Source organism: Oncorhynchus clarkii, chromosome 22, assembly GCF_045791955.1.
Source record: "Oncorhynchus clarkii lewisi isolate Uvic-CL-2024 chromosome 22, UVic_Ocla_1.0, whole genome shotgun sequence".
NCBI classification, from domain to species: domain Eukaryota; kingdom Metazoa; phylum Chordata; class Actinopteri; order Salmoniformes; family Salmonidae; genus Oncorhynchus; species Oncorhynchus clarkii.
Window position 1 is genome coordinate 26,267,553 of NC_092168.1, and position 27,771 is coordinate 26,295,323.

The window sequence follows — 27,771 nt, forward strand, 5'->3', positions numbered from 1 at the left end:
ATAAATATAAAAAATTCCCAAATAAATAATACATTCAAAACAGTTGCATTGTAAACATAGCTGTTAATTGCAGAGCTTACATCCCTACACTAATCTGAGAACTCCTGTTCCTGACGTCATTCCAGGAAAGTTCACTGTGGTCCCCTGTAATCAAAGAGAAAATCATCATCCCGGGAAAAAACTAACACGATTCCAGAGCCTCCATCCACATTGGAGTAGTAAGTCTGTGTGAGAACGAGGTGTTAAACTCAGTAGTGAGAATACAGTAGACAGCACGGGTCAAAAAGTGATTGATGACCTATTTTATGTGTCACGTGCTTATGCCCATATATGTACATCATGTCCTTCCATTCTCCTATGAGTGAGTGCTTATGTAACCTGATAGTGCATCTGTTTCTGGTAAAGCATGTGTTTGCACACACACATCTTCCCTGAACCACGTCTCTTGTGTAGAGAGGAACATATCGGGGGACAGACAGAGAGAGCCAGAGATTTCATTCATTGAAGATAAATACACTTTAGTTTTTTTTTTTTAAACTTCATATTATTGTAAAATGTTAATACATAAATGCTATTTATATCCTTTCAATGTTTACATGTATAATTATTCTTCCTTTATTAAAAAATAATGTTATCAGCATTGTTCTTTGCTTGTAATATGTCATTAGCCCCACCCCTGACGCGACAGATCCTTGTCAACACACACACACAGCAGGAGACAGAGATTAAATTAAATATCAGGCTATGTAAATTACATTTTTAAATCTTTAGTACCTAAATGCATACATTTTACACGTTATTATTGAACAATCCTTCATATACATGTTTTATAAGTAATTCCTTTCTTCAAGAAAAAAAGGCATTGGGAATTACCTATGGTAAACCAACACCTCGATCTGTCTCTAAATCCCCATCATCAAGATGTGGCCGGTTCAGACACTGTCTCTTCCCCCAATGATCTCCAGCGCCTTCCAGGTTTCGCATGTTTTCATTCCCTGGATAGATCAGCCTTCTTGACTTTAGACCCAGGTTATGTCTTGAGGACAGAAGCGCCAATCGATGCAAAAGTTCACGGTTTTGGAAAAGGGCACAAAATAGTTTACCTCTGTGTAGGCTTTTGAAAAAACATACAAACTAACTGATTTGGTGGCATTTAAACTATTGAATTCGGGACTACCTAAAATTGTAATTTTGGAGTCTGGACTATATGCCACTGAAGAGATTCTTATGGCTTTCAAATCATCTCATCTGCAGACTTCCTCTTCCAATTCGTACCCCGGCAGGTTGTTCCCCTGAGGGCTTGTTCGATCTGACATTGGCTTAAGACTTGCTCTTTCTCTCATCCGCAACGCAGGAGAAAAACACCCTGTTTTTGGTTGAAAAGGGGTGTTGAGGCTGTCGTTTGTGAAAATCTTCACAGTTGAATCATTGGGTTGGAAAATGTAACCCATATGTCTGTCACTCATATCCACCACACCATTAACACAATCAGGGGCCTCACAAAGAATGGCTTCGAGGGTTTTGTCATTGTGTTCATGACAGGGACACAACACACTGACAATTGGTCTAGGAGACAGGTTTTATTTATTTAGAGTCTTCTGTGGATTATCTCTCGAGGTTTCTTGTCACTCGTAGTGTTCCCCCCCCCCACCCGGAAATTACTGTTTCATATACATTATTACTAAATAGCAGAGACTCACTACTCTACTCTTTAAAATGTTCAAACACATTCCACAGTTCACTACACAATCATATTGACAGCTTTAATGCAAACACATGCTTTACCATAAACAGATGCACTATCAGGTTACATAAGCACTCACTCGATAGTGTGAGAACGGAAGGACAGGATGTACATACAGTGGGGCAAAAAAGTATTTAGTCAGCCACCAATTGTGCAAATTCTCCCACAAAAAGATGAGAGAGGCCTGTAATTTTCATCATAGGTACACTTCAACTATGACAGACAAAATTAGAAAAAAAATCCAGAAAATCACATTGTAGGATTTGTAATGAATTTATTTGCAAATTATGGTGGAAAATAAGTATTTGGTCAATAACAAAAGTTTCTCAATACTTTGTTATATACCCTTTGTTGGCAATGACAGAGGTCAAACGTTTTCTGTAAGTCTTCACAAGGTTTTCACACACTGTTGCTGGTATTTTGGCCCATTCCTCCATGCAGATCTCCTCTAGAGCAGTGATGTTTTGGGGCTGTTGCTGGGCAACACAGACTTTCAACTCCCTCCAAAGATTTTCTAGGGGTTTAGAACTGGAGACTGGCTAGGCACTCCAGGAACTTGAAATGCTTCTTACGAAGCCACTCCTTCGTTGCCCGGGCGGTGTGTTTGGGATCATTGTCATGCTGAAAGACCCAGCCACGTTTCATCTTCAATGCCCTTGCTGATGGAAGGTTTTCACTCAAAATCTCACGATACATGGCCCATTCATTCTTTCCTTTACACGGATCAGTCGTCCTGGTCCCTTCGCAGAAAAACAGCCCCAAAGCATGATGTTTCCACCCCCATGCTTCACAGTAGGTATGGTGTTCTTTGGATGCAACTCAGCATTCTTTGTCCTCCAAACACGACGAGTTGAGTTTTTACCAAAAAGTTATATTTTGGTTTCATCTGACTATATGACATTCTCCCAATCTTCTTCTGGATCATCCAAATGCTCTCTAGCAAACTTCAGACGGGCCTGGACATGTACTGGCTTAAGCAGGGGGACACGTCTGGCACTGCAGGATTTGAGTCCCTGGCGACGTAGTGTGTTACTGATGGTAAGCTTTGTTACTTTGGTCCCAGCTCTCTGCAGGTCATTCACTAGGACGGTTTGGTTCTGGGATTTTTGCTCACCGTTCTTGTGATCATTTTGACCCCACAGGGTGAGATCTTGCATGGAGCCCCAGATCAAGGGAGATTATCAGTGGTCTTGTATGTCTTCCATTTCCTAATAATTGCTCCCACAGTTGATTTCTTCAAACCAAACTGCTTACCTATTGCAGATTCAGTCTTCCCAGCCTGGTGCAGGTCTACAATTTTGTTTCTGGTGTCCTTTGACAGCTCTTTGGTCTTGGCCATAGTGGAGTTTGGAGTGTGACTGTTTGAGGTTGTAGACAGGTGTCTTTTATACTGATAACAAGTTCAAACAGGTGCCATTAATACAGGTAACGAGTGGAGGACAGAGGAGCCTCTTAAAAAAGAAGTTACAGGTCTGTGAGAGCCAGATATCTTGCTTGTTTGTAGGTGACCAAATACTTATTTTCCACCATAATTTGCAAATAAATTCATTAAAAATCCTACAATGTGATTTTCTGGATTTTTTTCTCTCATTTTGTCTGTCATAGTTGAAGTGTACCTATGATGAAAATTACAGGCCTCTCTCATCTTTTTAAGTGGGAGAACTTGCACAATTGGTGGCTGAATAAATACTTTTTTGCCCCACTGTATATGGGCATAATCACGAGACACATAAAATAGGTCAAAAATCACTTTTTGATCCGTGCCGTCTACTGTATTCTCTCTCTCAGTAGCCCCACAGTTTAAACCTTTTCCTGCAGTGGGCTAAATCAGGGTCACAGTGTTTCTTAGTAGTCTTAAACAAATCTACTTTGAGACAAAAGTATACACCTCATACACATGGTTATAGCCTTATAAAAACAGAACACCTGTACCGTGTCAGAGTTTAAATGTATTTTATTTTGAGTTTGCATCCCAAAATTACACTTATAATAACATTCCACCCATAACTTCTTGAGTGTAGGGGGCAGTATTTTGAAACTGCCTATTTCTGCCTATCGGTACCCATTTGAAACTGCCTATTTCTCAGGCCAAGAAACTAGAATATGCATATAATTGTCAGATTAGGATAGAAAACACTCTAAAGTTTCCAAAACTGTCCAAATATTGTCTGTGAGTATAACAGAACGGATATTGCAGGCGAAAACCTGAGGAAAATCCAACAAGGAAGTGCTGTTTTTCCTGAAAGCTCTCTGTTCCATTGGATGCCTTACCTCCATTTAAAGGTATATCAACCAGATTCCTTTTCCTATGGCTTCCTCAAGGTGTGAACAGTCTTTAGACATAGTTTCAGGCTTTTATTTTGAAAAATGAGCGAGAAAGATCCCATCACGTCGGAACCCCTCGAGCCTGTGGATTTCTGAACATAACGCGCCAAACAAATGGAGGTATTTTGGATATAAAATAATCTTTATGGAACAAAAGGAACATTTATTGTATAACTGGGAGTCTGGTGAGTGCAAACATCCGAAGATCATCCAAGGTAAGTGATTTAATTTATTGCTCTTCTGACTTTCGTGACCAATCTACTTGGCTGCTAGCTGTTTGTAATATTTTGTCTACTGAGAGAGATGTTCTTACATAAACGCTTGGTATGCTTTCACCGAAAAGCTTTATTGAAATCTGACACACCAGGGGGATTAACAACAAGCTAATCTGTGTTTGCTATATTGCACTTGTGATTTCATGAAAATTAAATATTTTTATAATTTAATTTGAATTTGGCTGTGAGCTGCCCAGGAGGAGACACATTATTTACAAACAATTGAGGGACGGCAACTGGTAAGTCAATTTAAATAAATTAGTATAAAAATAAATGATGAAGAATAAAATCAAGGCGAGTAACACATAAAAAAGGTACCCAGTCTTATAGAGAGGAGGCTATTTACAAGTCTTATGAGAACTAGGACGAGGGCGTGACGGTACCATGGAAAGCCCCGCTGACAGCTGACTCTAGGCATTTAGAAGAAATGTCTGTGTGGTCTGCAGCCACTACAAAATAACACAAGGCATTTTTGAATATAGGGTGTTATTTATATGTAAAGCAAGTAGTGGCAAGAGAACCGTTGACGATACATAAGGTGTATAGCAAGTAATGACAAGAGAATCGTTGAAGATGCACATGGGTAATAGTACTAGGTGAATGTGAAAGTTGTGTGATTTTGAGAAATTACATATTAAACTGAAATTTGGATAATAAGTTTGAAATTTGATATCAAGCTGATAGAAATGTGGATAAGAAATATATTGAAATGATTAGTATTAAGATTGACATCTGGATAATAAGCTGATTGAAATTTGGACAATAAGAGGATTGAAATTGAGCTATTAAGTATTTAGTGAATGAGAGCTGTCAGGGGACTAGTAAGTGTGAATATGGAGTGAATGTGAGCTGAGTTTGCCAGTTCCGTGTGAGCTGATCTATAACGTTATCTACAGTAGAGGTTAACATGTGTCAGAAATCTCTTAAGAGACATCATGTCTCAGGGGATGTCTCGATTAGTAACAAGGAAAACATGTTTAGATTACATGTCTCGATTAGTAACAAGGATAACACCTCTGAGGGTAACATGACTCATTTTGATTATATGACAATAACATGTCTCATCAGTGGAGTTTCATGTACACTACCGGTCAAAAGTTTTAGAACACCTACTCATTCTGGGGTTTTTCTTTATTTTTACTATTTTCTACATTGTAGAATAATAGTGAAGACATCAAAACTATGAAATAACACATATGGAATCATGTTGTAACCAAAAAAGTGTTAAACAAATCAAAATATATTTTATATTTGAGATTCTTCTAATAGCCACCCTTTGCCTTGATGACAGCTTTGCACGCTCTAGGCATTCTCTCAACCAGCTACCAGATTGACCTAGAGTGTCCCTGTGCAAGAATTTCCACAACACCACCATGGTCATGGAACAAAATACAAGTTTTTAAAAAGTATACAAAACATTAGGAATACCTTCCTAATAGGAACACCCCCCCCCCCCCTCTCTGAATGGCACACATACACAATCTATATCTCAATTGTCTCAAGGCTAAAAATCCTTCTTTAACCTGTCTTCTCCCCTTCATCTACAATAAACGAAGTGGATTTAACAACTGAAATCAATAAGGGATCATACCTTACACCTAGATTCACCTGGACAGTCTATGTAACGGAAAGAGCAGATGTTCTTAATGTTTTGTATACTCAGTGCATTCGGAAAGTATTCAGACCCCTTGACTTTTCCCACATTTTGTTACGTTACAGCCTTATTCTATAATTGATTAAATAGTCCCCCCCCCCCCCCACATCAACCTACACACAATACCCCATAATGACTATGAAAAAACAGGTTTTTAGAAATGTGTACAAACTTATATGAAAAAAAAGGAAATATCACATTTACATAAGTATTCATACCCTTTACTCAGTATTTTGTTGACAGCAATTACAGCCTCTCAAACTCTGTCAGGTTGAATGTGGAGCATCGCTGCACAGCTATTTTCAGGTCTCTCTAGAGATGTTTGATCAGGTTCAAGTCCGGGCTCTGGCTGGGCCACTCAAGGACATTCAGAGACTTGTCCCGAAGCCACTCCTGCGTTGTCTTGGCTTTGTGCCTAGGGTCATTGTCCTGTTGGAAGGTGAACCTTCGCCCCAGTCTGAGATCCCGAGGGCTCTGGAGCATGTTTTCATCAAGGATCTCTCTGTACTTTGTTTCAGCTCATCTTTGCCTCGATCCTGACTAGTCTCCAAGTCCCTGCCACTGAAAAACATCCCCACAACATGTTGCTGCCACCACCATACTTCACCGTAGGGATGGTGCCAAGTGTCCTGCAGACGTGACCTTTGGCATTCAGGCCAAAGAGTTCAATCTTGGTTTCATCAGACCATGGTCTGAGAGTCCTTGGAGTGCCTTTTGGCAAACTCCAAGCGGGTTGTCATGTGCCTTTTAATTGGGAGTGGCTTCCGTCCAGTCACTCTACCATAAAGGCCTGATTGGTGGAGTGCTGCAGAGATGGTTGTCCTTCTGGAAGGTTTTCCCATCTCCACAGAGGAACTCTGGACTTGTGCCAGAGTGACCATCAGGTTCTTGGTCACGTCACTGACCAAGGCCCTTCTCCCCCGATTGCTCAGTTTGAACGGGCAGGCAGCTCTAGGAAGAGTTCTGGTGGTTCCAAACTTCATCCATTTAAGAATGATGGAGGCCACTGTATTCTTGGGGACCTTCAAAGTTGTGTGCCTTTCCAAATCATGTCCAATCAATTTAAAATACTACAGGTGGACTCTAATCAAGGATGACCAATCTCAAGGATGATCAACGGAAACAGGATGCACCTGAGCTTATTTTCGAGTCTCATAGCAAAGGGTCTGAATACTTATGTAAATAAGGTATCTGTTTTTTTTATTTTTAATAGATTTGCAAAAATTACTACAAACCTGTTGTTACTTTGTCATTATGGGGTATTATGTGTTCATTTCCTTTTTTTGTTTGTAAAAAAAATCCCTATAAAACAAGTTTAAAAAGTGTAAAAAGGTAAAAGGTAGGCAGGAATTATCTGTGACTATCCCCAAGTCTGCCTCACCTTACAGAGTAAGATGGATGACAACCCCTCCATCCATATCCCGCCCACAGGCCCCTACACAGGCCCCATGGACTCCACGTCAGTAAGAACCTGGTCGAGGATTTCGTCAATGACTGAACAGTCATAGTTTACTTGTTCGAGGTCCAGTGCTGGGACAAACGTGACCAGGAGACGACCAACGCTCCTCCGAAGCTCCCTCAGTCTGCGAGAGAGAGAGAGAGAGAGAGAGAGAGAGAGAGAGAGAGAGAGAGAGAGAGAGAGACAGACAGACAGACAGAAAAACAGATTGTCAACATGTACACTGTCAGAAATGAATACTGAAGGAAACAATCTTATCCTCACGTCTGGGGCGTATCCGAGGTCGAGACATTAGCAGCACTAGTGGCCTCTCCGTCTCACCTCTCTGCCTGGTCAGCTGATGTCTGAGCGCCCTCGCTCTCCTGTTTCTCTCTCAGCTGTTTCTCTTTCTCCTGTTTCTCTCTCTCCTGTTTCTCTCTCTCCCACTCTTGTTTCTCCCTCTTCAGCTCCACCACGTCCTGCTGCAGTGTCTCACAAAGAGACCAGAGGTTGCCCCTCTCCTCCTCTATAATCTCAACCTGTAAATTGGGGAGCAGGCAGGGTCACAGAGGGGATGGATGACAAAAGATTATGGGGAGAGGAAGGAGATATCAGATAGACACCCTGGCAATGTTCTTTCGCACACTGCATTGTCCATTTAACAAATACTAACTGTACCGACAGCTGCTGGGCAAATCTTACTCATTAAATATTAACAGCATACAAATATATATGAGGCTACAAGATGGCCAGCTGGTGACTGACCTTAATCCTCTCCGACTGCTCTCCTTCTTCCCCTCCTCCAGTCTGACAGGCCTGGTGGCAGTGCTCTCTCTTCACAGTGGCCTGGGAGAGCTCCTGCATGCTGCCCTCCAGGTTATGGAGCTGCGAGGTCAACTTGTTGACTTGCTCCTTGAACTGGTCCCTCTCGTGGGCTGCAGCCTGCATGAGCTCCAGCAGCTGGTCCTGCTGCTCCTGGGCCTCTGACAGGTTACGGAAGTCAATCATAGGATGGTCTGATGGGTTTGGGGCGGATGGACCAGAAGAGGATGGGCCTGGTGTGGATGGGCCAGCAGAGGGTGGGTTGTGTGTGGAAGGGCCTGGTTCGGTTCTGTCCCTACCTTTTTCCTCCTTCTCCCTTTTCTCCTTGTGCTCCTCATCTTCATCCTTCACTTTGCTCCTGATCTCTGTCTGGGTGGTGATGCTCACCTGCTCTGAAGAAGGTGGTGGAGGGAAGTAGCTGGTCGCCGCAGTTCCCGTCTCCACAGAGCTTGTTCCTGTGCAGCTAGTTTTAACGTTGCCAGTGCCAGAAGATGTCTCCATGGCCCTGCTCTCTGATTTTACCATGGCAAGGTCAAAGGTTGCCTTCTTTTGAATAGGGGTGCTGTTGATCTCCAAGATCATAATGTCATCGTCATCCATGATGTTATCGTCGTCATCGTCAACAGGGATGACGACTGATACAGTCTCCATGGGGGTGTTGTTGTGGAAACCATTCAACCTGGGTTTTTTTGTCTCAATTTCAGGGGTCATGGCCAGGGTTCTCTTCATTCTGTAGAGAGGGTATGGGGGCTTATCACTTGATGCACTATTGAATGAATAATGATGATTATTGACAGAAATTCTCTGTCCCCTGTGGCAATGATATGAACTACAAACACTATGAGAGAGAGAGAGAGAGAGAGAGAGAGAGAGAGAGAGAGAGAGAGAGAGAGAGAGAGCGAGCATTCAAGGGAGGAGAGACCCTACCACTCAGACAGTGGGCCTACCTTGGGTTTGAAGGGGTTGACGCGGCCGTAGAGGTTGAAGGGGCTGGAGGGGTTGACGGGGGCGGAGGGGTTGACGGGGCTGGAGGGGTTGACGGGGCCCGAGGGGTTGACGGGGCCCGAGGGGTTGACGGGGTCCGAGGGGTTGACGGGGCCCGAGGGGTTGACGGGGCCGGAGGGGTTGACGGGGCCGGAGGGGTTGACGGGGCCGGAGGGGTTGACGGGGTCGGAGGGGTTGACGGGGTCGGAGGGGTTGAAGGGGCTGGAGGGGTTGACAGAAAGGGAAATGTTTTTGGAGGAAGGGCTGGTCCCTACATCTTAGCCATGTTCTGTTATAATCTCCACCCGGCACAGCCAGAAGAGGACTGGCCACCCCTCATAGCCTGGTTCCTCTCTAGGTTTCTTCCTAGGGAGTTTTTCCTAGCTACCGTGCTTCTACACCTGCATTGCTTGCTGTTTGGGGTTTTAGGCTGGGTTTCTGTACAGCACTTTGAGACATCAGCTGATGTAAGAAGGGCTTTATAAATAAATTTGATATGAAGAGACGCACATGTATATCAATACCGACATCATTAAAAACATCCCCATCAACATAACACATGCACACACAGCTCGTACAGTAGACTTACATGCTTTGGCGAGGCAAGAGATCCTCTGGTGCTTCAGAGTCTTGTTCTTCTGAGCCAGAGCCTTAATCTGCATCTGCTCTGCCTTCTTCTGCTCATCTTCATTCTGACACACACACACCAGGGTAGTTTGGGTAGGGTACACAACATATTAGGGAGAACAAAACATTTGTGGGCATAACATTATCATCAACCAGGGTGTGACATACACTACATGACTAAAAGCATGTGGACACCTGCTTGTCGAACATCTCATTCCAAAGTCATGGGCATAACATTATCATCAACCAGGGTGTGACATACACTACATGACTAAAAGCATGTGGACACCTGCTTGTCGAACATCTCATTCCAAAGTCATGGGCATTCATATGGAGTTGGTCCCCCCTTTGCGGCTATAACAGCCTCCGCTCTTCTGGGAAGGCTTTCCACTAGATGTTGGAACATTCCTGCTGGGACTTGCTTCCATTCTAGCCACAAGAGCATTAGTGATGTTGGGCGATTAGGCCTGGTTCGCAGTCAGCTTTCCAATTTATCCCAAAGGTGTTTGATGGGGTTGAGGTCAGGGCTCTGGACCTCACTTTGTGAACAGGGCATTGTCATGTTGAAACAGGAAAGGACTTTCCCCAAACTGTTGCCACAAAATTGGAAGCACAGAATCGACTAGAATGTCATTGTATGCAGTAGCGTTAAGATTTTCCTTCACTTGAACTAAGGGGCCTAGCCCGAACCATAAAAAACAGCCCCAGACCATTATTCCTCCTCCACCAAATTTTACAGTTGGCACTATGCATTTAGGAAGGTTGCATTCTCCTGGCATCTGCCAAACCCAGATTCGTCCGTCGGACTACCAGATGGTGAAGCGTGATTTGTCACTTCAGAGAAAGTGTTTCCACTGCTCCAGAGTCCAATGGCGGTGAGCTTTACACCACTCCAGCCGACGCTTGGCATTGTGCATGGTGATCTTAGGCTGGTATGCCGCTGATCGGCCATGGAAACCAATTTCATGAAGCTCCCGTAGAACAGTTATTGTGCTGACGTTGCTTCCAGAGTCAGTTTGGAACTCGGTAGTGAGTGTTGCAACCGAGGACAGACTTCAGCACTCGACGGTCCCGCTCTGTGAGTTTGTGTGGCCTACCACTTCGCTGCTGAGCCATTGTTGCCCCTAGACATTTCACTTCACAATAAGAGCAATACAGTTGACCAGGACAGCTCTAGCAAGGCAGAAATTTGACAAACTTACTTTTTTTTGTAAAGGTGGCATCCTATGACAGTGCCACGTTGAAAGTCACTGAGCTCTTCCGTATGAGCCATTCTACTACTAATTTTTGTCTATGGAGATTGCATGGCTGTGTGCTCGATTTTATACACCTGTCAACAATGGATGTGGCTGAACTATCCAAATCCACTAACTTGATGGGGTTTCCACATACTTTTGCTTATGTAGTGTATACACTGACGGACAGACACACACAGACAGCTAACCTGTTGTCGTTTCTTATCCTGCTTCATTTTGGTGTTCCTTTCACTGTGAAACAAAACACAGATTGACTGACATATTAAAAAAAACTGGCACCATTTAGATTTGATTGAACATGAAAATCAGTAATTGCATTCATCTTACCTCCTATACATTCTATAAAATAGCCTATATACAATGTTAATGCCTTGCCTACTGTGCTGCTAAATGAAGGCAAAATCTCACTTGCATATGAATCTGTCAAGTCAACTGTTTTCTTTGGGTTTTACACTTTTCTAGTCTGAACACCAGCTCATTTGTCCTTATAAATATGCAAATGCCATTTGACATATGACTGCAAGCATGCAGTTGACTATGCCAGCTAGCTATTTTGCGTTTGATAGTAAGCCATTTTTTTGTCTAACACGTTACACAAAAAATGTTTTACCTGCGTCGAGTAAAACGTAAACGGCCCAGCTTCTACCAAATGCAAGTATTGTGGTGGGAAAACTCTCAGCATCATGAAAACTCAAGCAACTTGTGCCGCGAGCCAGCATGGTAAACATGTCACGATTATTTTGCCTACATCAATAAATCATACAAAGCACTTTATTGTCAATCTTAACACATTTTGTGTAAGGCCTAACGTTGTTTTTTCACTCCATGCATAGACAAAATAACGATGCATGTTTCAGCCTCAAGGTTCATTATCTGCAAATAGCCTACATGTTCAGTTATGCATTACAAATATATTTAGATGCAGCATCCTTGATACAGTATATGGTTGGGTTCTCACTATTGCTTGTAGGTTTTCTGGTATGAAGGTTGGTCATCATCGGAGTCTTCAGGTTCTTCTTCTACCGTGCAGCTCCTGGAATAGGGGATACTGAATGTCTATATACTGTAGTGGCAACGTCAACACACACAAATGCATGCACACCGGTTGGCAAGTAGGCATGCACAGACAATATACACTGAGTATACAAAACATTAAGAACACTTGCTCTTTCCTTGACATAGGCTGACCGGGTGAAAGCTATCACCCCTTACTGTTGTTACTTGTTAAATCCACTTCATCAGTGTAGATGAAGGGGAGAAGACAGGTTAAAGAAGGATTTTTAAGCCCTGAGACATGGATTATGTATGTGTGCCAGTCAGCGGGTGAATGGTCAAGACATACGATTTAGGTGCCTTTGAACAGGGCATGGTAGTAGTTGCCAGGCAACTAAGAACTGTAACGCTGCTGGGTTTTTTACACTCAACAGTTTTGTCATGACTGTCCTGTGAGAATCCAAATAGGTCAGATCAGCTTTGCAATTAATAACTTCAACCAGACTACCTCTCACCCGCAGAGGGGGAGACTGGTGGGGGTTAACACCTCACACCCTGTTGTAAATCAAGGACAGAACACTCAGACCTTCCCTATCCAAATCACCCAAGGAATGTGCTTTGTTTCAAGAATACTTTTTCCCACCAAAACTCTTAACTCGTTCAAAAGTAACTACTGGAACAATATTTCTAACATAGAAAGTTGGGAATGATCTGAGGCAACTTAACTTCATTGGGATAGGGGGCAGCAACTTTTGGATGAAAAGCGTGCCCAGAGTAAACTACCTCCTACTCAGTCCCAGATGCTAATATATGCTAATATATGCATATTGGATAGAAAACACTCTGAAGTTTCTAAAACTGTTTGAATGATGTCTGTGAGTATAACAGAACTCATATGGCAGAAAAAACCCAGAGAAAAAATCCAAACAGGAAGTAGGAAATCTGAGGTTTGTCGTTTTTCAACTCAGCCCCTATTGAAGATACAGTGGGATATTGGTTATGTTGCACTTCCTAAGGCTTCCACTAGATGTCAACCATCTTTAGAACGTTGTTTGAGGCTTCTACTATGAAGGGGGGCTGAATGAGAGGGGATTGAGTCATAGGTCTGCCTGAGTCCCACGAGCTGACCATGCGCGGTCATGAGAGAGTTAGCTCTCGTTCCATTGCTTTTCTACAGATAATGGAATTCTCCGGTTGGAACATTATTGAACATTTATGATAAAAACATCCTAAAGATTGATTCTATACATCGTTTGATATGTATCTACGACCAGTAATATACGTTTTTGGAATTTTCGTCAGACCTTTCTGCTGGAAGTTGCACGCGCTTTTCGATTTGTTTACCAAACGCCCTAACAAAAGGAGGTATATGGACATAAATGATGAACTTTATCGAACAAATCAAACATTTACTGTGGAACTGGGATTCCTGGGAGTGCATTCTGATGAAGATCATCAAAGGTAAGTGAATATTTATAATGCTATTTCTGACTAATGTTGACTGCGCAACATGGCAGATATTTATTTTGGCTGGTTTGGGCTCTGAGCTCCGTATTCAGAATATTGCATGGTATGCTTTTTCCGTGTTCAAAGGCACCTAAGTGTTTTTGAAATCTGACACAGCGGTTGCATTAAGGAGAAGTTTATCTAAAGTTCCATGCATAACACTTGTATTTTCATCCACATTTATAATGCGTGTTTCTGTAAATTGATGTGGCTCTCTGCAAAATCACTGCATGTTTTGGAACTGAACATAACATGCCAATGTAAAATGAGATTTTTAGATATAAATATGCACTTTATCGAACAAAACATACATGCATTGTGTAACATGAAGTCCTATGAGTGTCATCTGATGAAGATCATCAAAGGTTATTGATTCATTTTATCTTTATTTGTGCTTTTTGTGACTCCTCTCTTTGGCTGGAAAAATGGCTAGGTTTATTCTGTGACTTAGTCGTGACCTAACATAATCATTTGTGGAGCTTTTGCTGTAAAGCATTTTTTAAATCAACACTGTGGCTGGATTCATGATAATTGTATCTTTAAAATGGTGCCTAATACTTGTATGTTTGAGAAATTTGATTTATGAGATTTCTGTTGATTTGTATTTGGTGCCCTGCAATTTTATTGGCTGTTGGCGAGGGGTTCCGCTAGCAGAACGGGGTTAGCGGAACCCCATTCCCAGACAGGTTACCACTAATATATTTTTTGGTAGTACTTTTTGTGATGTCATTAAATATGTTATAAAGGAAATACTGTAACTTAAAGTATACACACTACATGTATGAAGTTTCCATCCTCTGTGTTGTGCATGCTATATGAAAATGATGAAAGTGTTTTTGTTATGAAAGGGATGTGATTTGAGAAACTATAGGAGGAAATTGTTTCTATAACTGTCCACAGTAAGTAGTCACCACCCCCTTGAGTGAGGTCAGAGAGCGTGTCAAGTTGATGGAACCGCTCATTTTGAACAAACTGTATAAAATTATGGGTTAAGAATTAACATACCAGACCAGAGAGACTGCAGCTTTACGTTTGAAGTGGTTTGAACTCTGAATCTCAACACGAGGTAGAGACAATAAAGTCCCCTCCCGGACAATCACTGGTACGGCTGATTAGCTGTCCTAAGTAAAGTATCTAGAAATGCGAATTGAAGTGGAACCATTCTACTACTCTGCTCAAACCACTGTAGTACACTACTCTCATCACCCCACTGGGAACCATCGACACGGCTGGCTAGCCTATCTTCAAAGAAGCATCTTCCAGAGCGAATGGAAGGAGAATAAATTTGTAGGTCTGTTCAGGACTACACGACAAGTCACCGGATACCAGACGACTGCAGAGGAGAACAACAGAGAAACCCCTTTTGGACAATCAGAGACTTACAAATGTGCCGTGAAAAGGCCCTGTCCACTGAGAGAAACCAAGGATTTTCACGTTAAAAAAATGTGGGAAGCATTGGAGTCAACATGGGTTAGCATCCCTGTGGAATGCTTTCGACACGTAGTCCATACCATGACGAATTGAAGATGTTCTGAGGGCAAAATGGGCGGGTGCAACTCTTAAATCAAATCAAATTGTATTTGTCACATGTGCCAAATAAAACAGGTGTAGACCTTACCGTGAAATGGTAAATTACAAGCCTGTGGTGTTCCTAATGTTTGGCATACTCAGTGTATTTTATAACACCTGTTATAAGTATTATTGTTTGATCTAGGTGGGACTCACCTGAACTGGGGGTCAGGGTTCATGTGGCAGAACCACTCCTTTGGGAGCCGTTTGCAATCAATTCCATCTGGCAGCTTCCTCCAGCGCAGGCAGGTGTCACACTGCACCCAGTTCTGGTCTGGACGTTTCCTATGGATGTAGAGATACACAGAAGAACCAGTTAGAGGAGGAATGGAGAGAGGAGAAAGGAAAACAGAGGAGTGTTTTACTTACATGGTGTCTTCCACTGGTGTGGTGCTGCTAGGATCTTCTTTGTTTCTCTTGAAGCGTATCTCTTTCCAGTAGTCCTCCAGCTTTACCCCCAAGTTGTTGATGGTTTTCCTGCACATAGAAAATAAGAAATAAACAGACAGTTCACCTAGTGCTGATTTATTCAACTAGATTATTGAAAGTACACCATCTTTAAAGTGAGTGTGGGCAGATTGACGATAAATAGTTTTGTTTTATTGAGTGGAAAACAGTTCCTCAGGACATGTTCTTGAATGGAGCACTCTCCTCATTACCTGTATTTGTCAGTATTGTCAAAATCCTGCTTGTTGTGGGTGGGCTCCAGAAAGTTACACTCGATGACCCCAATAACCCCGAGACCTTGGTTGTTGGCCTGAGGGAGGGGGGTAGAGGTGGTTATGGGGTCAGTGACAGGATATACAGTGCATTCGGAAAGAATTCAGACCGCTTCGCTTTTTCCACATTTTGTTACGTTACAGCCTTATTCTAAAATGTATTAAATTGTTTCCCTTAACAATCTACAGCGAAAACAGGGTTGTATAATTTTTTTGCACATTTATTACAAATAAAATATATCTTATTTACATAAGTATTCAGATCCTTCGCTATGAGACTCGAAATTGAGCTCAGGTGCATCATGTTTCCATTGATCATCCTTGAGATGTTTCTACAACTTGATTGGAGTCCACCTGTGGTAAATTCAATTGATTGGACATGATTTGGTAAGGCACAAAACCAAGCCATGAGGTTGAAAGAATTGTCCGTTGAGGATCGAGGGAAAGATGAACGGAGGAAAGTACAGAGAGATCCTTGATGAAAACTTGCTGCGGAGCACTCAGGACGTCAGACTGGGGCAACTTCCAACAGGACAACGACTCTAAGCACAAAGCCAAGACAACGCAGGAGTGGCTTCGGGACAAGTCTCTAAATGTCCTTGAGTGGCGCAGCCAGAGCCCGGACTTGAACCCAATCTAATCTCTGGAGAGACCTGAAAATAGCTGTGCAGTGACGCTCCCCATCTATCCTAACAAAGCTTGAGAGGATCTGCAGAGGAGACACTCCACAAATACAGGTGTGCCAAGCTTGTAGCGTCATACCCAAGAAGACTCAAGAATGTGATCGCTGCCAAAGGTGCTTCAACAAAGTACTAAGTAAAGGGTCTGAATACTTATGTAAAATGTGATATTTCATTATTTATTTGGAAAAAATTAAAACCTGTGTTTTCTTTGTCATTATGGGGTATTGTGTGTAGATTTATGAGGGGAAAAACAATTTAATCCATTTTAAAATAAGGCTGTAACATATTTTTGGGGGAAAAAGTCAAGGGGATCTGAAAACTTTCTGAATACAAGTCCCACAATAGAAGCATCTGAGTACCACAATGGATGGCAGTCATTTTTCTTATGCACATGCACACTATTATACCTTGAGTTGAATGCCCACTCGCTCATAGGCTTTGATAAGGCGGTTTTTGTGGTACATCATGATGCCGTATTGGTCCTTGCACTTGGTGTTGTACCCAAAGGTCACGGGGATGCGTCTGTTCTGGTATAGGACTTAAGGACAACTCAAACAGAAAGGAGAGCAGTGGCATATATATATCCTTTTCCCCTTTTTGAAAAATATCATATTGTATCACTATGTTGAACATGAACATCCAACTATGGAATACATTTAACTTATAATTAGCTAACGATAGGTAACTGATTATTGCAAGCTTATAATGTATTGCGTCTATAGCAGTGACTGATGGTATGTCTTGTATATAGAGCATACTACCCATATTTTCCTATTTCTAATTTCCCTCCAAATGCAAACAAAAGTTGTGTCGTCTCGAGGATATGACAACATGCGCACGCACACAGACTAAATCCATCCAGAGAGGCCCCGGGGTGAGGAAGGATACCACAAAGTTGGGCTTGTAATGGTCCTTAGCAATGCAAGCCAGGCTCTTGGAGATGAGCTCAGTCTTCACTTTCTGACCTCGAATTATGATCTGCATCCGGGGCTTCAGGTACAGAATACTGCAGTATGCCTGAGAACACAACAACACTTTGATAAACAATCAAAATATGAAATATTTCACACATACAAAATTATAAAACTAGTCAAAGGACGAGGTTCACACATCTTGCATAGTCTTCACATTTTGCTGCCTTAGAATTAAATAAAATGGGATTAAATTAGATATTTATTGCTACACAACCTACACTACATTTTCAAAGTGAAAGAAAAATTATAGAAAATTATTGTAGCTCCCCTTCCTGTTCGGGTGGCGCTCGGCGGTCGTCGTCACCGGCCTACTAGCTGCCACTGATCCCTTTTCCCCTTTTCTGTTTATTGGTTTCACCTGTGTTTGTTTTAGGCTGATTGGTCAGGCTTTATTTACCAGCAGGCTTGCCTGGTTGTGCGGGATTGTTTGATGTACGTGTGTACACGTCTGTGGGTCATGGTTTTCCCATTTGCTTGGGTTTTTGCTGGATTGTTCAAGTCCCCCGTGTTTGGGGCATTTGTTTTGGTGGGCGCCCCGTGTTTTGTGGGGTTGGCGTATGTTCACCGTTGTTGTGCATTAAACGGTATTAGCACTAACCTGAACTCTGCTTCCTGCGCCTGACTTCTCACCCACTACACCCCGGACATTACAATTTTCCAAATGAATAATGGATTGCATATGTCTTCACACCCCAGAGTTAATACTTGGTGGAAGCACCTTTAGCAGCCATTACAAGCTGTGAACAATTTTAGATAAGATTCTACATCCGAAAGCACATCCGAAAGTATTCAGACCCCTTGACTTTTTCCACATTTTGTTACGTTACAGCCTTATTTTAAAATTGATTAAATATATTTTTTCCTCATCAATCTACACACAATACACCATAATGACAAAGCAAAAACAGGTTGACATTTTAGCAAGTTTATAAAAAATAAAAAGCTGAAATATCACATTTACATAGGTATTCAGAGCCTTTACTAAGTACTTTGTTAAATTACCTTTGGCCACGATTACAGCCTTGAGTATTCTTGGGTATGACGCTACAGGCTTGGCACACCTATATTTGGGGAGTTTCTCCCATTCTTCTCTGCAGATCATCTCAAGCTCTGTTAGGATGGATGGGGAGCGTCGCTGCACAGCTATTTTCAGGTCTCTCCAGAGATGTTCGATCGGGTTCAAGTCTGGGCTCTGGCTGGGCCACTCAAGGACATTTAGAGACTTGTCCCGAAGCCACTAATGCGTTGTTTTGGCTTTGTGCTTAGGGTTGTTGTCCTGTTGGAAGGAGAACCTTTGCCCCAGTCTAAGGTTCTGAGGGCTCTGGAGCAGGTTTTCATCAAGGATCTGTCTCTACTTTGCTCCGTTCATCTTTCCTTAGATCCTGATTAGTCTCCAAGTCCCTACCACCGAAAAACATCCCCTCAGCATGATGCCGTCACCACAATGCTTCACCGTAGGGATGGTGCCAGGTTTCCTCCAGACGTCATGCTTGGCATTCAGGCCAAATAATTCAATCTGGGTTTCATCAGACCAGAGAATCTTGTTTCTCATGTTTGAGAGTCCTTTGGGTGGCTTTTGGCAAACTCCAAGCAGGCTGTTGTGACAGGTTAAAGGAAATATTCATAGCGTAACACTGTCATGTGTATTTTACTGAGGAGTGGCTTCCGTCTGGCCACTCTACCATAAAGGCCTGATTGTTGGAGTGCTTCAGAGATGGTTGTCCTTCTGGAAGGTTCTCCCATCTCCACAGAGGAACTCTGGAGGTCTGTCGGAGTGACCTTCGGGTTCTTGGTCACCTCTCTGACCAAGGCCCCTCCTCCCTGATTGCTCAGTTTGGCCGGGTGGCCAGCTCTAAAAAGTCTTGGTGGTTCCAAACTTCATACATTTGAGAATGATGGAGACCACTGTGTTCTTGGGGACCTTCAATGTTGCCAACATTCTTTGGTACCCTTCCCCAGATCTGTGCCTCGACACAATTCTGTCTCGGAACTCTACGGACAATTCCTTTGACCTCATGGCTTGGTTTTTGCTCTGACATGCACTGTCAATTGTGGGACCTTATATAAACAGGAGTGTGCCTTTCCAAATCATGTCCAATCAATTTAAGTACCACAGGTGGACTCCAATCAAGTTGTAGAAACATCTCAAGGGTGATCAATGGAAACAGGATGCACCTGAGCTCAATTTCAAGTCTCATAGCAAAGGGTCTGAATACTTATGTAAATAAGGTATTCCTGTTTTTGACTTGTAATACATTTGCAAAAAAATGTAAACTTGTTTTCGCTTTGTAATTATGGGATATTGTTTGTAGATTGATAAGGGAAAACATTTATTTAATCCATTTTAGAATAAGGCTGTAACGTAACAAAATGTGGAAAAAGTCAAGGTCTGAATACCTCCCGAATGCACTGTATAAGTACATACAGTTGAAGTCAGACGTTTACATACACTTAGGTTGGAGTCATTAAAACTCGTTTTTCAACCACTCCACACATTTCTTGTTAACAAACTATAGTTTTGGCAAGTCTGGTTAAGACATCTACTTTGTGCATGACACAAGCGATTTTTCCAACAATTGTTTACAGACAGATTATTTCACTTATAATTCACCGTATCACAATTCCAGTGGGTCAGAAGTTTACATACACTAAGTTGACTGTGCCTTTAAACAGCTTTGAAAATTCCAGAAAATTATGTCATGGCTTTAGAAGCTTCTGATAGGCTAATTGACATCATTTGAGTCAATTGGAGCTGTACCTGTGGATGTATTTCAAGGCCTACCTTAAAACTCAGTGCCTCTTTGCTTGACATCATGGGAAAATCAAAATAAATCAGATAAGACTTGTAGAAATTGTAGACCTCCACAAGTCTGGTTCATCCTTGGGAGCAATTTCCAAAACACCTAAAAGTACCACGTTCATCTGTACAAACAATAGTTTGACCCCAAAGTTGTGGCAAAATGGCTTAAAGACAACAAAGTCAAGGTATTGGAGTGGCCATCACAAAGCGCTGACCTAAATCCCATAGAAAATTTGTGGGCAGAACTGAAAAAGCGTGTGCGAGCAAGGAGGCCAACAAACCTGACTCAGTTACACCAGCTCTGTCAGGAGGAATGGGCCAACATTCACCCAACTTATTGTGGGAAGCTTGTGGAAGGGTACCCAAAACGTTTGACCCAAGTTAAACAATTTACAGGCAATGCTACAAAATACTTACTGAGTGTATGTAAACTTCTGACCCACTGGGAATGGGATGAAAGAAATTAAATCTGAAATAAATAATTATCTCTACTATTATTCTGACATTTCACATTCTTAAAATAAAGTGGTGATCCTAACTGACCTAAGAGAGGGGATTTTTACTAGGATTAAATGTATTTAAATTGTGAAAAACTGAGTTTAAATGTATTTGGCTAAGGTGTATGTAAACTTCCGACTTCAACTGTATGTATATATATATATATATATATGTATATATATATATATATATATATATATATATATCAGTTTATTCATTGTTTTTGTCCTCTCACTCAAACCCTCATAATTGTTTTTGTCTTTTGCACCTACCCCAGCTTTTCCAGGAATTTTCTTATCATGTTACTAAATGTATCATGTTACTAAATGTATGATTTGGTTTTCAACGAATGCGGCGAAAAGTACAGTAAATGTAAATGTAGTAAATGTAAGTGTATTGATATGATATTTAAGTGTCATACACCTACCGGTTCCCAGCCCAAATGGGCTTCCAAGACACTACAGAACAAAATGTCATTTTACAAATGATATGAATACAATGATCATGGCAACTACAGCAATCATCTAGCCACACTTCACAAACAGTACATTTCTCATTCTCCTCCAGGCATTGTTAACAAACTGAGCAATCTCAAGCACGCCTTGTTTGAAACAAAATTCAAGCCTCTGCTCGTCTCGTAACCAGAATCCTTCAGGGTTATCAACAACTAAAAACATGTCTCAGATCGTTATACAGAGGGCAATAAAACACTAAATGGACTTTGTTTTTCGAATTTTCCCAAGATCACACAGCAGGCAAAGTCTTTCCTCTTCAGGCACTGTTAAATCTACCCATCTCTATAGCCAGAGGGAGGGTGACGGATCGGCACAAACTGACCTTTAGATTAGGGTTAGGTTCAGGCAAACATATGATTCAGGGGTTGTCGTTCTCTTTGATGAGAGTGTACGTTCTAAGTTTAGGTTTAAAGCGCAATGTTTGGATTCAGTCTTGTGTCAGGTGAAATGTTGTGTCCTCAACATTGGTCTAATAGTTTTCCCTTAATCTCCTAACTTTTCCCTTTCAATTGCTAGCATGGTTATGCATATAGGGTTAATCTGGGAAAGTTTCTAGAATTTTCTTTACACTGAGAAAATCTGGAGTGGGTTGTGAAGATCAGTCAGATTGAATTTTAAGGCATGAAAATGTGGAAGACTGTACAAGGGGTGTGTCACTGACTGTATTTGAATCAATCTTAGAAGTTCTAAGGTTGACAAAATGCAAAATGCTGTATGGTAAATCAATAACATTATAATCAGTGTACTCAGTCATCACTTACACGTAGCGAGTAGTAACTCTCTGGTTTTGTGAGCAGCTCTGACTGTATTGCTCTGTATTGCTCACTGGTGCTCTCCAACCCATCCAATGGGACATCTAATGGGATTTTGATGTCGTCGCTGAATGTCGTGAAATCAAATTCTGTCGGTCGTGCTATCGTCCTGTGGACAATAACAAACACTTACTGTATAGACTCTTACTCAACAGCTGACCTTGCTCCACACTTGCTCCACACTTCAAAAAAGACCTCTCTGCCGACAACCCTAATGGTGGAATTTTAGGTTTTGATTATGGAGAAAACAGAAGTGAAACTGAAAATTCGACCAAGGGCATTCATAGAGGCAGAGGGAGAAGTGTTATTTGAAAGTAAAATCTCACATAGCAAAACCCAATAGATGTGGGAGAAGGAAAAGGAAGAGAATGCGTGTGTGTGTCTGACCTGCGCAGGTTCCAGACGATAATGCGTGTTCCCGAGGAGCCTGTGGAGCTGATGGCTTTGAGCTCTTCGAGCAGCTCGTTCTCCGTATTAAAGATAGAGTAGTGCAGGATGTCCTGCAGACTAGCCTTGTGCTTCTCATTCACATTGAGTGCACCGGAAGTCAAGGACAACACACACAGGGACAACACAAAAGGTCGATAGACAAATAGCTAACAGTATTTAAGGTTGGCACTATAAAATAACATTGTATATGCACATCTATAGAGGGATCTAAATCCAACCTGTTTGGAGGTGATGACAGTTTGGGCACTATGTGTATGTGTATAGTCTCTCTATAAAAGGATATACTTATACTGGCTGTGTGGGACACATTGGAAGGAGATGATGGGCACAATGATCTCGTCTGCTTTGATCTGTGCCAGGTAGCTCTGGGAGAGCATGCCTACTTGCATGGTGTCTCTGTCTTGCGACTTGGAGAACACAATGGCATCTTTCCCCAGACGCATGGACCCGGACTTGAAGCCGTTACCATAGAGACCAATCGGGTGCTTGCCATTTATGACTCTCTTATCACTGTAACCGAAGCTGAAAGAGAAAAAGAGAGAAACATGCTATTTTTGTGTACATCAATCGTAAACGTGCATTCTTATAGTACAGCATAAGACTTGTCCCTGGTTTGTTCCAGGGACATCCCTTAGGATGTTTTAAGGACGTGCTCTGAACATCTGTTTTTCCAGTCTTTAAAACATAAAATAATGGTCCTAAAGGAACATTCTCTAGGGGACTTTTGCCTAGTTCCCTGTAAGTTCCCCTGACATTATGGAGGACCGTGTCAGAGCGTTTTTAGGACATTCTCAGAACATTCATCAATATACCAATTGTCAGGATGTCTTGTGATGGTCCCAAGGAAGGTCTCTGCAGGACTTTTGTCTAGATCTAACCTTATTTACCCTGCTATAGTAGTGGTAGTCGTTGAAAAACTGTCCATACCTGAGCATCTTGTGCATCTTTTCATAGTCCAATCCATTTCCATTGTCCATGAAGATGAGGCAGTCTTGCTTTTTGATCTGGGTCTTATCAATCCAGAACTGCTTGGCGTTAACATCAGGATCATAGGCATTGTCTGGTGAAAGATATAGAGATAGGATGTAAGCATAGGTGCATACACAGAATACACTGAAAATAACTTTGGCACATAAAGAGTATTGTTATTACAGTATGTTGCTATGCAAATAACCAGTCCATTTCATAGTGTAGATGATAAAACCCCATACTAGACTACCCATGCCACCTTCTTATTGCTTTTCAATGAGAACAAGACTATGGCCAAGCCTGCACATCCACGCCAAACCCGCCTAGCAGTCCAAGCCAAACCATCCACCTACCAGCTGTGTTGCTACTGCTGTGGAAAACTACCACACCACGAGGGGTTTAGACCCCCCCCAGAAATTCAACATTCAAAATGGTGTCATGTAAAGTGTGATAGATAGAACATGTCCCCCTTTGTTGATTGTGCAATGTGAACCATTAAGGCTTGGACACACCGGTAGCGTTTGCAGACCAAGAGTACATACCGCTGAACAAAGTGACAGCCTTCATTTGCATATTGACTGCAAATCAATTCGTTATCTAGAAATGTTGACGCCTACTGGGGGTTGGTCCCAAAATCACAAAAATATTAAAGAAACTGGGAAACGAAAGGCAAACCGTCATTCGGTGGAATGTGTTTTCTCCTTTAGAACAGCCTGTCTGGGACAGCTGTCACGGAGGATGCAACCCCAGCCTCTTATACTGATGCTATATCCTCAAGACACCACTGTAACATCAGGCTAACACAAACATGTGGTCTGGTCTCCCACTCTCCCCAACTATTTTCAAATCAATCCCTCTATTAATCCAGCCATCTCCTTTTCACATTTCCTCCCTACTGCAATTTTTGTACTACTATGTTTTATTGCAGAGCCCACTCTCTCTCCATTATTCTATCTGGAGTAGTAGGCTTGAATCCAAAGGCCTGTCCAAAGCCATAATGGTAGGGGTGGGGAGGGTTGTCATTGTGTGTGTGTGTGTGTGTGTGTGTGTGTGTGTGTGTGTGTGTGTGTGTGTGTGTACTGAGTAGATGGGAGACACTGGCTGATTAAATATATGAATATATCCAAAGCATTTATTGCTCCAGGTAGAGGTAAAAAGACAGAGAAATAGTGTGATGGGTTAAGAATAGTGAGGATATGGAAGGAAATCAAGAGTGTGAGATACAGGGACACAGAGAAAGATGGAGATAAGAGAAGGAGAGATTGATGGACACATTTATTAATCTCTGCATTTAGCAAAAGAGTGCCATCTGCACTGCTATTTTAGTTATCAATTAATCTGAGTATTTGCTCATTGATTTCATTTTTGCGACCATCAGGTGACATCCCTGGGACAAACCGGAAACTAGTCAAAAAACGTCCAGGGGTCCATGACAACGTCTAAATAACATTCGGTGGACCTTCTGGGGACAATGACACAACATCCCAAGAACGTCCTCGGTGACATACTCAGGACCAACCGGGAACTAGACAAATCCACCAGGGGACCATGACACAACGTCCCAAGAACATCCTAAAAAGTCCTTGGGGACATCCCCGGGACCAAGCTAGAAATAAACTAAACCTCCAAGGGACCCTGACACAACATCCTGACGATTTTAGGTGACCATTTCCCAACGACTCATTATTGTTTGCAGGGAGGGCATTACCACTAAATAAATGAATAGGGACATTTTAGGTGTGCCTTAGAATGTTTTATCCCATCAATGCATATCAGGGTTAAAAAAGGTAGGAAAACACTGGTTTTGTGATTGGTCAATATGCCGATGACTCACCTATTAGTTCAGCGATGGCGCTGAAGGGCCAGGTGTGGCTGGTGGAGTTTGTGTGGAGGAACATTGGACATAGCTGTAAAGGAAGGGGCAGAGGATTAGAGTTACACTATACAAATGCTGACAACATGAAATGGGATTTTATTGTTGCGTATTACCACCTCCTGGGTTAAGTTAGGCCTACTCTTGCCCTTAGTTTTATTGTATTTTTATTTAACCTTTATAAAACTAGGCAAGTCAGTTAACAACAAATTCTTATTTTCAATGACGGGGACGGGAGCCTGGGATAAAAAATGTATGCAATATAAATAAATATAGGACAAAACACACATCACAACAATAGAGAAAACACTACATAAAGAGAGACCTAAGGCAACAACATAGCAAGGCAGCAACACATGATAACACAGCATGGTAGCAACACAACAGAACAACATGGTAGCACACCACATGGTAGCAGCACAAAACATGGTACAAACATTATTGGGCACAGACAACAGCACAAAGAGCAAGAAGGTAGAGACAACAATACATCACACAAAACAGCCACAACTGTCAGTAAGAGTGTCCATGAGAGACGGAGATAAAACTGTCCAGTTTGAGTGTTTGTTGCAGCTCGTTCCAGTCGCTAGCTGCAGCGAACTGAAAAGAGGAGCGACCCAGGGATGTGTGTGCTTTGGGGACCTTTAACAGAATGTGACTATGTGGAGGATGAGGGCTGCAGTAGATATCTCAGATAAGGGGAATGAGGCCTAAGTGGGTTTTATAAATTAGCATCAACCAGTGGGTCTTGCAACGGGTCTACAGAGATGAACAGTTTACAGAGGAGTATAGAGTGCAGTGATGTGTCCTATAAGGAGCAATGGTGGAAAATCTGATGGCCGAATGGTGAAGAACATCTAGCCGCTGAGAGCACCCTTACCTGCCGATCTATAAATGATGTCTCCGTAATCTAGCATGGTCATCTGAATCAGGGTTAGTTTGGCAGCTGGGTGAAAGAGGAGCGATTACGATAGAGGAAACCAAGACTAGATTTAACTTTAGCCTGCAGCTTTAATATGTGCTGAGAGAAGGACAGGGCACCGTCTAGCTATGCTCCCAAGTACTTGTATGAGGTGACTACCTCAAGCTCTAAACCCTCAGAGCTAGTAATCACACCTGTGGGGAGAGAGGCATTCTTCTTACCAAACCACATGACCTTTGTTTTCGAGGTGTTCAGAACAAGGTTAACTTCTTGGTGATAGGGGGCAGTATTTTCACGTCCGGATGAAATGCATGCCCAAATTCAACTGCCTGCTACTCATCCCCAGAAGATAGGATATGCATATTGTTAGACTTGGATAGAAAACACTCTGAAGTTTCTAAACCTGTTTGAATCATGTCTGTGAGTATAACATAACTTATTTAGCAGGTGAAACCCCGAGGACAAACCATTCAGACTTTTTTTTTGAGGTCCCTCTCTTTTCAATGTATTTCATTGGTAATCCAGATTTCTAAGGGACCTTCTTGCAGTTCCTATCGCTTCCACTGGATGTCAACAGTCTTTAGAAATTGTTTGAGGTTTTTCCTTTGTGTAATGAAGAGGTACGGCCATCTTGAATGAGGGTCACTTGAAGTGTACTGTTAGATAGCGCGTGACCAGAAAGCTAGCTACAGTGTGTTTTCCTCCTGTATTGAACACAGATCATCCCGTCTTCAATTTTATCGATTATTTACGTAAAAATATACCTAAAGTTGTATTACAAAAGTAGTTTGAAATGTTTTGGCAAAGTTTACAGGTAACTTTTGAGATATTTTGTAGTCACGTTGCGCAAGTTGGAACTGGTGTTTTTCTGGATCAAACGTGCCAAATAAATGGACATTTTGGATATATATCGACGGAATTAATCGAACAAAAGGACCATTTGTGATGTTTATGGGACATATTGGAGTGCCAACAGAAGAAGCTCGTCAAAGGTAAGGCATGAATTATATTTTTATTTCTGCGTTTTGTGTCACTCCTGCAGGGTTCAAATATGCTTTTCTCTCTTTGTTTACAGAGGTGCTATCCTCAGATAATAGCATCGTTTGCTTTCGCCAAAAATACTTTTTGAAATCTGCCATGTTGGCTGGATTCACAACAAGTGTAGCTTTAATTTGCTATCTTGCATGTGTGATTTAATGAAAGTTAGATTTTTATAGTAATTTATTTGAATTTGGCACTCTGCATTTTCCCTGGCTTTTGGCCAGGTGGGAGGCTAGCGTCCCACATATCCCAGAGAGGTTAAGGGTAGAGAAAACGTGTTGGACACTAAGAAAGTATTTAATACAAAATCCGGAGAGAGGCC

General features: G+C 42.0%; 1 protein-coding gene across 3 annotated transcripts in view; it reads right to left on the minus strand.

The window, feature by feature from the left end:
- Window positions 1-3,422: 3,422 nt before the first annotated feature.
- Window positions 3,423-27,771, minus strand: part of LOC139380652 (MORC family CW-type zinc finger protein 3-like) — a 40,025-nt gene continuing 15,676 nt past the window's right edge. For 2 of the 3 annotated variants that reach the window (XM_071123549.1, XM_071123548.1), the window contains exons 2-18: window positions 25,448-25,520; window positions 23,572-23,704; window positions 22,928-23,166; window positions 22,582-22,729; window positions 22,144-22,303; window positions 17,484-17,612; window positions 17,003-17,122; window positions 15,853-15,950; window positions 15,563-15,670; window positions 15,350-15,478; window positions 12,084-12,158; window positions 11,314-11,356; window positions 9,832-9,934; window positions 9,206-9,464; window positions 8,202-8,988; window positions 7,779-7,975; window positions 3,423-7,581 (exon numbers count right to left, since the gene is read on the minus strand). In XM_071123549.1, coding sequence (XP_070979650.1) covers window positions 7,434-7,581; window positions 7,779-7,975; window positions 8,202-8,988; window positions 9,206-9,464; window positions 9,832-9,934; window positions 11,314-11,356; window positions 12,084-12,158; window positions 15,350-15,478; window positions 15,563-15,670; window positions 15,853-15,950; window positions 17,003-17,122; window positions 17,484-17,612; window positions 22,144-22,303; window positions 22,582-22,729; window positions 22,928-23,166; window positions 23,572-23,704; window positions 25,448-25,511 — 2,940 coding nt within the window. In that variant the 5' untranslated portion in view covers window positions 25,512-25,520 and the 3' untranslated portion in view covers window positions 3,423-7,433. Of the gene's footprint in view, window positions 7,582-7,778; window positions 7,976-8,201; window positions 8,989-9,205; window positions 9,465-9,831; window positions 9,935-11,313; window positions 11,357-12,083; window positions 12,159-15,349; window positions 15,479-15,562; window positions 15,671-15,852; window positions 15,951-17,002; window positions 17,123-17,483; window positions 17,613-22,143; window positions 22,304-22,581; window positions 22,730-22,927; window positions 23,167-23,571; window positions 23,705-25,447; window positions 25,521-26,366; window positions 26,394-27,771 lie in introns of those variants that run through there. The other variant, XM_071123550.1, reaches the window with a different exon arrangement.